The sequence below is a fragment of the Globicephala melas genome, chromosome 3 (genome assembly GCF_963455315.2).
Source record: "Globicephala melas chromosome 3, mGloMel1.2, whole genome shotgun sequence".
Classification (NCBI taxonomy): Eukaryota; Metazoa; Chordata; class Mammalia; order Artiodactyla; family Delphinidae; genus Globicephala; species Globicephala melas.
Window position 1 is genome coordinate 64,287,091 of NC_083316.1, and position 13,445 is coordinate 64,300,535.

Genomic DNA, 13,445 nt, shown 5'->3' on the forward strand with positions numbered 1-13,445 from the left:
AGAGAAGGATCAGCATTTGAAAAAGAAATGTGAAAGTACACGGTTTATTAGGGAAATGGTATATGTGATTTTACACAGTTGTTGCAGTGTGGGATGTACAGGGGATTGTGGTAGATGATGAGGCTATATGGTCAGACTGGATTTATGCTGTTGGAAATAGGGAGTCACAGGCTTTAGAGAGACATGTTCAAATTTATGTTTTAGTAAGATAACTCTAGAGGCATTATGGAACATGAATACAATTTAGGAGACCATTGCAAAAAGTCTAGGCAAGAGATGGTAAAAAGTGTTCTAGGCAGGGCTGATCAAGATAAGTAGGAGTAAGAGAATTTGACAGACTTTTCACAGAGGTACTCCGCAGGGCTTGATGACAAACTGGGTGTGGTGGACAAGGGAAGGGAGAAGTTAAGGTGATTCTAAGGTTTCCAACTTGCTGACTGGGTGGATGATGGTGCTACTAATTTATATATAGGGAATTTAGGAAGTGGGGGACAAGTTTGGGGAATACCTGACATGTCGAATTGGAAAGCACTAATAGACACTGAGTTAGATCTGATCAACAGATATTTGGAAACAGAGGTCTAGAACTCATTGGAGATAGGACTAGAGATAAAGCTTCAATTGAATAAATTTCCATTTTGTGCTGGGCACGAGACTTTAATCTAGGATTTGATTAGATTTAGTGATAGTTGAAAATGTTAAAATGAAAAAAAAAAAGCCCAAGATTGGAATTAAAGAACATTACTAGTTAAGAAAGGGCGGATAATGTGACTGGAGGAAAATCAGGAGAAAATATCTCATAAAAAGTCAAGCAAGTTAGACTTTCAAGAAGCAAGGAGTTGGGGCAGCTTGGCTAGGAAATGCCTAAACTGGGCTTATTTTTGAGCTCTGTCAGGCTCAAGTCTTTCAACCTTTCTGTGACACACCTAAGAATAAATAATAAAAAGGAATATGCTAGTACAAATATGGAAAAAAACACATTATTTAAATCGAGAAAAGAAATGAAGAGACATTTAAACAAAACCAAGGTATCAAATATTTCAAAGGTCAGGTATGATGAGGACAGAAAATAAGTCATTATTTTTGGTTAGTAAGTAGAAGGTGACTAGTAACCTTCAGAATAGTACTTTTCATGGGAATTGAAACAGTTGAGAAGTCAATTCAATCAATCTTCGTCCATCACCTGTTATATTTCAGGCACTGCACTACCACATAGTAATGAAATGGAAAAGAGGATCAAGGAATTCACTGTCCAGGAGAATGGTGGTGAGGGATTCAATGTGTGAGAGACACTGGATGGTGGTTTGAGACTGAGGAAGGGTTGAGAGAAGTTTTCTATCAGTTGCCCCCTCCCAACTCTAGAGGAGTGAAAGACTGGGGGTTTTAAGGTTGTCTTGGGATTTTGTTCATTGGCACAGTGTTAGGGAAAGTTCCAGCCAATGGAAAGGGATTGATGAAAACTCCTTTAGAAAATGAATGAGCAAGATATGTAGAGACATCAAGACATGGAATAAAGAGAACAGATAAAACAGTTAGCGTTGAGAACATTTCTGAGACAAGCGGAAAGAAAAACGATTAAAGGTCTTATAATATTGGAGGTAAGGGTAGAATTTGAAGAAATTTGAGTCAATGGTGTTTTGTTTTTTTTCCTCTATAAAATATGAGACAAGTTTAGCTAATAGAGAAGGGGCCAAAGATAAGAAGTGCAGGAAAGGCAGGCGACTAAAGAAGAGTTAAAAAAAATTGCTGGTCACACACATCAGTGAGGACTCAGCAGAGGTTGAAGGTTATATATTTAAATTATAACACATTATGTTATAATGTTCAAAGACTTGAAATCACCTTCAACTTCTTCACTTTCTTTATCCTCAAGTCCAACAAGTCACCAGGTATTTTTGATTCTATGTGAGACATTTATCTCGGCCATCCTTTCTCCACTGCTTTTACCTTAGGCTCTGACAACATTTTATAAGGTCTGTTACTATACTCTCCTAATATTGTTTCCCTATGTGTCCATTTTATATGCTATCTTCCTAAAACACAGCTCTGTTCCACACAGATGATAATTACAGATTTCTCAGCATTCAGAGCCCTGAACACATCATGGTCCCATTTTTCTTTTTCCAGCTTTGCCTTCCAAATCTATGTTCCCAGCCACTAAGAATCTAATAATTTTTTCTCACACATTGCCTGCATTTCCCTTTCTCTTTACTTTTGTCCAGGCCTTTCTCCACCTCTAGTGACCAGATTCTTCCCAATGTAATTAATCTCATCCCTCCACCCCTCTCCCATATGCTACACAAAATAACCATTAATATGAAATGAAAGATGAAAATGCAGATGTAGAAGATAAGCAAGACCAGAGAGGTAGAAGATCAGAATCATAGAACAAGAATCTCTTATTTGACAGATGATAAAATTAAGGGCCATATGTATTGTCTGGTTAAGCTAGACAGAAAATTCAAGAGCTGTGACAACAATCCAAATATTCTGACTCCTAATATCCATGACTGGTGCTGTGGTAGGGGGAACAGCAGAATAACAAGAAGTTTTTTGGCTTCATTAAAAAAAAGATTAGCTAAGTAGCTTTATATTTTAGCTAAGTAGCTTTCGTCAACTGTGAATTTCAAAACTACCTTAAAAGCACTGAAATTCAGTTCACCAGAAATCGCAAGGGGAACATTATCTGTGTCAGTGTAAAGTTGAAAATATTCTATTATTTTGTAATGCTCTTTAAAAAAAATGAGCATCTATTTGTACAGGGCAGAGCCTATTTGGAGTAAAATATTTGTATTTCTCTTAGGCTTAATCATTGTAGTAGATCCTCATTTTTCCTTAAAGGGGTTTTCTCTTCTATCTGTCCAGCTAGTGAGTTGATGAATACAATGCTATACTGAACGTTTGTCGTTTCTGCCTATCCCCTCTTTTGCCAACAATTCCTTGAATTCTCTTTGAACCATACCTCCCTTATTTTTCCATGTGGCTCGGGTGGGGCTCAGGAAGTGGGTGTGTGACCTAGGCCTGGCCGATAGAGCATTGTACATAACTGGTTCATGAATGAGTCTATGTACCCAAGCTAAGTGAATCCAGTTCAGTTAGTTATTCCCAATACCTGTGCTTAACTGATAGAGTTGCGCTCTTTTGTACTCAACAGGGAGCTGTGAGGATATAAATCTGGAGTTTCACAGGGCCTTCTTGCCAGATGAGTGGAACAAAGGTAAGCAATGAATAGAGGCAGTGTCTGATGATGTTATTTGAATACTTGGAACCAAATGTACCCCAAAGCAAATTTATATCTGAACTTTTCAGATACACGATCCAGTAATATTCTCTTTCAATATGAGCCTAGTTTGGTTAGTTTTCTATACCTTGTAATCAAAAGTGTCTGCAGACAAAGCTAATTAAGATATTTTTGATAAAAGTGCTTGCTACTTAATGATTAGAACTTGCTTTATAGTTCAACCCAAATCCACAGTTCTTTGTGAAAAACATAAAAAAGAAAAAAAAATGGTTGGTAGACTTGTAAATAAGCTTCCAAGTAAGAATCTGAGGCCAGTACTGTAATGCTCAGAGTGAAGGAAGTTAAAAGTAAAAAATCGTACTCTTATTTTGAATTAAAAACATAAATTTGTCCTTAAAAATGTTTCTCCTGCTGCCATGCAAAACAGTGCCAAAAACATTTTTGATCAAAACACTTGTATATGACAAAACTATGTAAAGATAAAGATTAAGCAGATAAATAAATGTATTGTGGATAATGGTTGGTAGATTTCTCACTTTCAGAGAAGTGAAGTATAAACCTGGAAAGCAGAAAGTCTAGAATGAACTCTGTTGTACTGAATTGAAGTTGAAGCACCAGTGTGCACTCACGGGGTTTTAAAAAAATTTTATTGGATAAAAGTTGATTTACAATGTTGTGTTAGTTTCAGGTGTACAGCAAAGTGATTCAGTTATACATATACATAGATTCATTCTTTTTCAGATTCTTTTCTGATACAGGTTATCACAGAATATTGAGTAGAGTTCCCTGTGCTATACAGTAGATCCTTGTTGATTATCCATTTTATATATAGTAGTGTGTATATTTTAATCCCAAGCTCCTGATTTATCCCTCCCCTCCACGTTTCCCCTTTGGTAACCATAAGTTTGTTTTCGATATCCGTGAGTCTGTTTCTGTTTGTAAATAAGTTCATTTGTATTATTTTTTAAAAATCAGATTCCACATATGAGTTATATCATATGATATTTGTCTTTGTCTGACTTACTTCACTTAGTATGATAATCTCTAGGTCCATCCATGTTGCTGCAAATGGCATTATTTCATTCTTTTTTATGGCTGAGTAATATTCCATTGTATATATGTACCACATCTTCTTTTATCCATTCATCTGTTGATGGAAATTTAGGTTGCTTCCATGTCTTGGCTATTATAAATAGTGCTGCAGTGTGCACTCATGGTTTTAATATGTAGAGATACAGAAAGATATAGATGTGTGTGTGTGTGTGTGTATACATACATCTGTATCCTAGTTCTGTTGGTTGAGAGGGTTAGAAGCTAGATTACTCCAATGGGTTCTAAATACCACTCTCCACTAAAAGGAACCAGGGACCCTTAAAAAATGGCTGTTTCCAAGGCTAAGACTGGGAAAATATGAGCTTCAAAATGCTCAAAGAATAATGGGGTCATGTCAAAAGGACAAATGATCCAACCTGAAAGGGTTTTAACTGGACAAATCTGAAATGATTTTAGTATTAAAAAAACCTATTGGACAAGGTAAGAATCCACGAGTACCTTGGATTACATGAATGATTGGAGAAGAAAGAAAATCTCTTATAGTAGAAAGTCAACTAATAAGTGGAGAAGGAAAGACAGAATTAGAAAGTAGACATTCGGCAACCAACACAGCAAAAAAACGATTCAGGCGAGATTCATCAATGGATACTAAAAGTAGCAGATTAAAGTAGGATCTTTATGATAGTGTCAAAGTATGTCTTCACAGGTTGAAAATTACAAAGGGAAAAATAGTAATTTAACAAGCTAGGAGAAACCTAACAAGCATCATCTAACTAAGTGATCAAAGTTAACATCACAAGTAATAGATAAATCACCATCATATGCCCCCTGAAATGATGCACTGAGCAAATCACAAAATTACTTCTGTGGATTCCTGCCAAATATATATAACATGAATCTAATCGTGAGGAACCATCAGCCAAGACCAACTTATGGGACATTCTACAAAATAACTGGCTTGCAGTCAACAAAACTCCAAGTTTACAAAAGACAAAAGTTAAGGGACCTGTTCCAGGTTAAAGGAGACAAAGAGACATGCCAGATGAGTGCAGCAAGTGAACTGGGATTTTCTTTTGTTACAAAGGATATTGTTGGGGCAACTGGTGAAATCAAAATAAGGTGTACAGCTTAGAAAATGGATTACATCAATATTAATTTTTAAATTTTGATCCTTATACTATGGTTATGAAAGATGTCTTTGTTTTTAGGAAACACAAAGTATTTAAAAGAAAAAAAAGTATATAAAACATATTTGGAAACAACAAAAACAAAACAGCCAGCCACTTTAATGTGCTGCTCTGAGGAGCCAGAGGCTTACTGTATTGATACCAAATGAAAAGTATTTGTAATTTTAAATATGGACAAAAAGTCAAAAGAACTTGGAATTCAAAATAATACAGATAAATTGTCACTACAACATAATCAATGGTGCTTAGGGGAAAAGAATCTCTCTTTAATACTTTTGCTTTGCTTCATGTAAGCCTTATGTTTTTGCTAGAAAGTCATCAGTTGTCTTTGGTTTTTTTCTTCTCATAATCTATCATATTCAGAGGAATGCTTTTCCTTTCTGTGCTCAGGATGATGACTCCTTTCTTTTTCCAAAGAGAAAAGTATAGGTGTTCCTTCACAACTTTTCCCTATTCAAATTCTTTGGGGGGAAGTGTACCCATATGCGGTATATATTAACAGAAGGGACTGCTTTCAACTTGATTATGTGCCTACATGTGTGCTGGCCAAATGCCCATTTCACAGTGGTTGTTCAGTAGTTTGATATGCACAGCTCCTTCCCTAACGCCTAGTGTTTCTCAGGGTCTAAAATAATGCAGAGCTGCTGCCCTGATACAGTACATTCTCCTATCCACGTGCTCGGCTCTGTGAAATCCCCAAGAGTTGTTTAGGTATCTAAAAACTAAAAATGATCAGAAAGCATAACTCTCTCCTCATCTCTGCCTCTACCTAATACTCTTCACTTGGATAACATACCCACTAGGTGCAATGCACCACCTTTAGTATCATATCCTGCCCACCTTCCTCGGTGGCTTTTGGAGGATAGTATCTCCAGATAAGTGTACAAAAGGAGGTCCTGCAGGAGGTGGGCAGTGGAGGGGATGGCTGGCTGAGCTGGCAAGGAGGAAGGAGAGAGGGTCCTCTTGCTTGTAGGCAGGAAGGCTTACTAGCTAAGGTGCGTCGTCGATTGTGCTTTTTAACCCAGTTTCATCAGACATGTAGATAACAGAAATTCTTTCCAGATTCTGACAATAAGAAGATTTGAAGAGTTTTCACTGTTATTAAAAATTTGTTTTTCTGCACCTTTATAGGTATTTTAATGGGGAGTTCAAAGAAAGTATCTTGAGCTGCTAGTTAGATGCCTTTTAAAAGTGAAATCTTGAAATCTGAAAGGCATATATAACAAGAGGCAAATAGAAATGTGAACTAGTCAAAAGTATATAAGCAGACTAAAAGAAATTTGGAGGAGAAAAGATAGTCATATTACAACATAATCAGGTAAAATGGTATCTTAGAAGATTTGTTGAACTTAAATAGTGAACTGAAGACCCAAACGGAAGCAGCAACATCACACTCTCCACCCCAAACAATATTATTTAATTAGCAACTGTAATAGCTATTGAAACTAAGAGACAGGCAGATAATATAAAGTAAATGTTTTCTCTAAAAAAATGACAGTTACTTAATTGAGAAGAAAGTGATTTCTGCTTTAGAATAGCAATGGATTTAGGATGATTCTTTCTATACCACCCACACTTCACTTTAAATTTTCTTTAAGTTTAAATTAACATTAAACATTGAATCAGTTTCATGTTTATTTAGCATTAAGGCCACTGCTAGTCAGTGAAGGTACCTCTGCATATTAGCAAAAGGCATCCCTTCTGGGCAGAATCCATAGACTTCACAAGTGGAAAACAGCTATATTTCAGCCTCCTTTTGACTCCCTAGACTCAGGCATCTTTGTGCAGTGCACATACTACACAAATGTACAGAGCAGAGCTCTCTCGCAGATTGAAGAACTCAAGGTTTCAAAAGTCAAGAAAAAAATCTCCAGGGTCATTAAATTTAAAATCATATCGATATTAATTTTAAGATTGAAAGCTTCATTTTTAACCTGTGCCTATATTTGTGACATTAATAAGAGACAAAAATATTTACGCAGTCAAATCATGGCCACAAAACTTGTAAGGAAAATTCCCATGATGTCAGATACATAGATACAAGTGTAAGGATGGCAGTTTAGCCCACAGGCACAAGGTAAATGTGTACTTCCTTCTTGGGGCAGCGAGAGAGCAAATAGGTATAACCAGAACAGCAAATATAATAATAATAACTGAGATTGATTTTATTTGGCAACTTAGTAATTATTATAGTTATTTGAGAAGGTGAATTCATTATATGATAAATTTTACGATAAATGTAGGCTACCGTAGAGTATCCTTAAATCACACTACTCCTCTATTTTTGAGGGCCTGGTAATCTACATAGAATGCATGTTTACATTAGACCTTGAAGTGAAAAAAATCACATAATTTCAAAAGTTATACATATTTTTCTAAAAACATATAAAAATTTATTTTTTGAATGATTTCTTAAAAAAAAGGTTAATATAACCAATTGCAGGGCTTTCAAAAGCAACAGATTTTTGTTGTTAAATGCTACAAAGTGCAAAGAAAATGAAAAAAATACATATACTCACTGAGTTGGCATTTGTTGGGTTTGGCCAAGGTCTACCACCACCAGGACCCCTGTAAGACAAAATGACAAATGAAATTTTAACTGATGCTCTGAATATTTCACAGTAAGCAATGACATCATAAAATACAAACATTTATAATTCAGTTACCATGCAGTTCCAGTCCAGCACTGAAATTACTCTTTATATTTTCACAGCTTTTTTATTTCTAAAATCCAAAAATTTTATCATTCCCCCAAACAGCTTTCACTGTTTTACAGCTGTTTTAAACAGCTTCATCACTAATTATGAGATAAATATAAAAGATAATTGTGACAATACTAAGTGCTGCATGTATCATTCAAAATGAAAATGAAATTATTTGTGAAATATCATTATACATAAAATGATTGCTCTTAAGCTACAAATGAATAAATGTACATAGTAGGTATCTAAATTTGCCTCCTCTTCAGAAAATTGCATAGAATATCATGTTACTTTATACATCTATATATCAGTCTATCTTTCGGTGCTGGTGATGATTTGGTTACTATTAAACAAGGGAAACACATTTCTTGTTTTCATAATTGTAGCTCAAGACAGTGGCCAGGGTAAATCTTGGGGAAAAATAGGAGATAATCTATGCTAATGTATGTCAATATATTACTTCATGTTAGGGCGAGGGAGAATGTTCCCTATTGTATAGCTTAAAAGGACATAAAGCTTTTAAAACAAAATTAATGCCTAATTAAATTAAAAACATCTCTTGTCCATTTGCTTTTTAGTATTAAGTGTACCTGAATATATACTGCCTGATAAAAAGTAGACTACTGTCAGCAGGTCTTCTCTAATTAGAGTCACTCAAAATTCCCCTTTTTCCTCTAATCTCAATGAAAACACTGTGACATTTTTTAATTTAAAAAAAGTCCCCTGATTCTTATCCTAGGGACCTTAAACCTAAAGTTCTAAATGCTAGATAGAGGCTGTCCAAGTTAGCTATATTACCCATGTTTGCTTGGAATATTTAGAACTGTTCTGGGTATTATTTTGGGGTTCCCCAGGAATGTAAACAGCAGGGAAGGGCATGAAAAATTGTGTCCTTAGGCTCTATTAGGATGCCCAAGTGCAAGTCCCCTTTTGACCAGAATGGACTTGGTCAAAGTATCATGCATAGGGAGAAGGTGAGGGGCACGTGTATTGTCTCTGGAAATAGTTCCTCTCTAGGATAATGACGAGGACTTTACAATTAGTTACTGGAACACTTTGGAAAGGTGATTTTACATAGAGGATTCAGTGTCTTAATGGACAGAAACTGAGGTAAAGCATAAGATATACGCTGATCAAGTAAAACACTTGACTTGTTTGACGTTAAATAAAACACAGTAAAGAAATTGGAAAATATTTATCTTAAAACAACATAAAAATATACTATATATCCAAATCATGGGAAAAATTTGTATGCAACAACATGCAGACAATCTCATATTTTGAAATATTATGTTTAAACAAGGACTGTATGAATAAGAGATATTAAATATAAAATAATTTTGTTAGTTAAAAATTTGTTTAATGTTAAATTAATGTGCTAAACTAAATGTTAAAATAATTAAACATTTTACTTAAGTAAATACAAATTAAATAAGATGAAGTTAAATGTTAAATTTATTCTAAGAACCATAAAATACCTTTTATGCAGTTCAATTGTTTGACAAATACTAATCTAATCTCAGCTCACCATGTATTTCATATTGTTACATTTTAATGTAATGGGTTAAATGTTAACTCATTTGAATAAGCTAAATTTACCCCACCATTACCATTGTGTTTGAAAACATTTTCAGTTTTGCAAATACTGCTAAATAAAGTGGGGGTTATAGTAGTGAGTAGTTCTATTAGAACAACTTCTTAAGTGTGGTAATTCCTACTCCTTTTGAGGGCCATCAGTATTATCAAGAGAGTAATCTACAAACTATTACACAGGCATTATTTTGAATGTACATTTCTACATAAGTATAATTTGAAGTAGAATCAGGTTAGCCTCATTTAAAAATAAAGAGAAAAATGAAATTTAAAAGAAGTCTTTAATTTTTGGTAAGGGTATATGGATATGATTAAATCAAGGCAACCATGACTACCAAAGAGAAAAATTCTCTTTTTTTTCTGTAATTCAGTCATTTCGAGATAATAACCATACAAACTTTATAATTCTATAGGATGTGATTTAGAACAAGAAAGTCTAGATCCTTTGAAATTATTTGTCCTCTTAGTTTCTATAAAATAGCAAGGTATACAAAGTTGAATTAGAAATATTTTAATACTGAATCCTACACTCTTTTGAAATTTGTAAAACTGTAGTTTATTTAGAAATATAATTTTCTTTAAAAAATAATCTATAATGCATTTGAAAACATTTACATTGTGGCTGTTGTTTGTAAATTCTACTTTAAACTACTGAATTGGATATTAAATTTTTTTCTAAATATATAATACTAGTTATATAAACATTAAAAGTATACTCTTACTTTAATTTTAGGTGACACTACATATGATTTATCCTGAGTTTGGAGCATGGAAATGTAAAAATCATATCAGAATAACTATTTTCTTTAGAGGTCACCAATATTTTTTTAACAACAAAATTATCAGAATTTTGTTCCCAATGGTTTGGTGTCAATATAAGAGAGAAAGCTGCAGTTACAGACTATGGTATTTAGTTACTTTAATGACCGGGGTTTGGTATTCCTTACTGTCATTATACTTTGGTGTCAAATAATAAAAAGTGACGAGCTAAAGAAACCTCATCCAGATATGATCCTCCAGTAGATCCCTCCTGATCCCAACACACAAATATCTTAGACTCTTAAAAACATAGCCTAAGGTAACACTATTCTAATGCCTTTTCCTTTAATTTTTAAGTTAGCCAACATGTAAAACAGTGACATGAAGGGAGCCATAATTCCAGTTAGAAATACTTACTTGCCATAATACAGTAAGATTTAGTTTGTTTTAACAATAATAAATTATGAAGTGAATTTCAATAAAATTTTTTGAGTACAATGGAGACAATAATATGTTTTATTGTTAAATTCACTTTTGCTTTCTTGGGGCCAATATCAATAAGAGAATGAGTCTCTCTGGTTGGACCTTCCATACTTCAGAACTTTCCCTGTTAGAGGGAAATATTTGTGATTTCATTGTCCTTGAATCCTAATTTATAGAAAACTGAAAATGGTATAAGACTCCAAATAACAGTCAACAGTAACAAATAATGGAAATTTGAGTCTGTAAAGCTTAAAGGCTCTTTAAAAAACAGATATTATATAAATAGTAAAATATTATGTAATAAAAATATTTTAAAATATCTGGGTATATTTAAATGAGAAACCCAAATATGAACAAAAATAATCATTTGAAATTTTCAGCCATACTTTTAGTCTCCATAGTCCAGGGAATTAAATGTACCCTTATGTATCTGTTTAAATGTATGTGAGAAAGGAATGAGACAATTTTAAGCTATTTGAGTCTCTTAATAGTCATATGAGAATAACTTTCCTCTATACTAGCAAAACTGTGTTGATCTAAAGTCAACCACATCACTACAAAATGATATTAGATACATTCTTAACATTTAAAGAGAATTTTGGGTTGATCATAGCATTCAAAATGTATACTCCTTACCTCTATACATAGTATTCAAAATTATTCTTTAAAAGGCATTCTATTTTAAAGTCAGAATCTTAGGTAGGTAAATTTTATATGTATCTAAATCCTATTGTTAAGAGTTTCAGCTTTTGATATAAGCACAAGATATCACTCCTTTTTGTAGAAACCATTAATAAGCCTAAACCTTTGAGGAATTTAAGAAAAGTCAGACTTCATGTCTATCCATTTTTACTTTAAAAGTAAGAAGACATGATAGGAAAATTTGACCTACTTTTTCCCCTTGTTCTGTTAGTTTTGAGCCTGGCTGGTATCCACCTATTAACCTATTTTCTATTTTAGGCAAAACTGCTTTCCATGAAAATGGTTCCAGAAACTTAAACAAATCCCTATGTACATCAAAAGAGCTCATATATTCAATGCTATTAAATGATGGCAGAGTTGTTTAATTTGATAGGTAGGTAACCAAAACATGGACTAATGGGAAATATATTAGAGGAGACTACCCAGAACCCTATATAGAGCTCTTTCATTATTTCTGATAAATTTTCTTTAGGCTACATCATGGACTTGGATCCTCTAATCAATTAATGAAAGTCATTCACAAGTTCTGGGCGTATATGGAACTTTGAGGGCTAGTAAGATAATGAAAAATAAATAAAAATTCCTTAACAAATTGCATTATATTGGCTGATAGAAGCAACTACTCTCTTTGGGCTTGAAAGGCCCTTTCAGTACAAAAAACAAAAAAAACTGTTAGTTTACTCCCTAAGTATATTTTGAATTTTCAAAAGAAAGTATACTATGGAAAGTTCTTTAATAAAGAAGAAACTACCAGAGAGACTTCTTCCTCGGTTAACAATGGTCCCAACAAAACAAAAGTAAAGACATATATATATATATTTATAAGAATTTAAAACTCATAGGAATCACGCTATATGTGTTAAAATGAACGATATTCCATCATCTACTTCTGTAAAGTCAAGTCATGGTCCTGGCGTCATCATCTCTTCATACTTTTGTATGGACTACATAAATATTATGTGCTTATTTATAAAAGACTCATTTTTATGATAAACATGAAAATCAGGCTAAAAGTTGGCATTTGTGGCATTTGAAAATGGAAAAAAATTAAGGGTTGCAAGGGAAGGAAGAAAAACATGGAGAATATGTGGTGAAAATGAAGCAAATGCTACAGCTCATGTTCAGTCCATTTATACTACAGTTTCATTTTATACTACACAGAAATTGAGCTTAAATTGTGTTGCAAATTGGTGTGACTTTAGAAGACAGAAAAGAGAACACTTTACAGGATAATATAGCATTTTGCTTACATGTTCATTCCAGGCATTCCAGGGCCACCTAAAGCATTCAGTGGGGGTCTCATTGCACCTCCATAGTTCTGTAATGATAACCAAGGGTCAGACTACCACAAAACAAAAAAACAAAACCAAAGAGGAGGGGGGAAAGAAAGGAGAGCAGGTTAATGATTTCCCTACATAACTCCTGATGGGATAAGGCCTGTGCAATTCATTCTCAGAAGGGTCCACTCTTGTACTTTTGCTTCTATTTTAACAATTACTTTGGTTTGTGCCTTTTAAAAACTACATGAATATGTACAATCATTGGAGCATGTTAAGTGATTAAGGTATAGTTGCAATTATAATATTCAACATATCTTTATTAATTTCCTGATATCTGTACAACAGTGAACTTTTTCAAACAAAATATTTCATAAATCCCAAACTCTGTTTTTAAAGAAAGGGCTTAGTCAACATGTTTGAAATTGTCTGACTCAGAAAAATTACA

At 33.7% G+C, this 13,445-nt stretch overlaps 1 protein-coding gene across 6 annotated transcripts in view; it reads right to left on the minus strand.

Moving 5' to 3' along the window:
* The window catches only part of SSBP2 (single stranded DNA binding protein 2), a 302,155-nt gene that overhangs the window by 32,391 nt on the left and 256,319 nt on the right, over positions 1–13,445 (minus strand). For 4 of the 6 annotated variants that reach the window (XM_070045161.1, XM_060295971.2, XM_060295972.2 and 1 more), the window contains 2 exons: positions 12,971–13,062; positions 8,001–8,049 (listed from right to left, as the gene is read on the minus strand). In XM_070045161.1, coding sequence (XP_069901262.1) covers positions 8,001–8,049; positions 12,971–13,062 — 141 coding nt within the window. The remainder of the gene's footprint in view (positions 1–8,000; positions 8,050–12,970; positions 13,063–13,445) is intronic. The other 2 variants (XM_030846973.3, XM_030846965.3) reach the window with 1 other exon arrangement.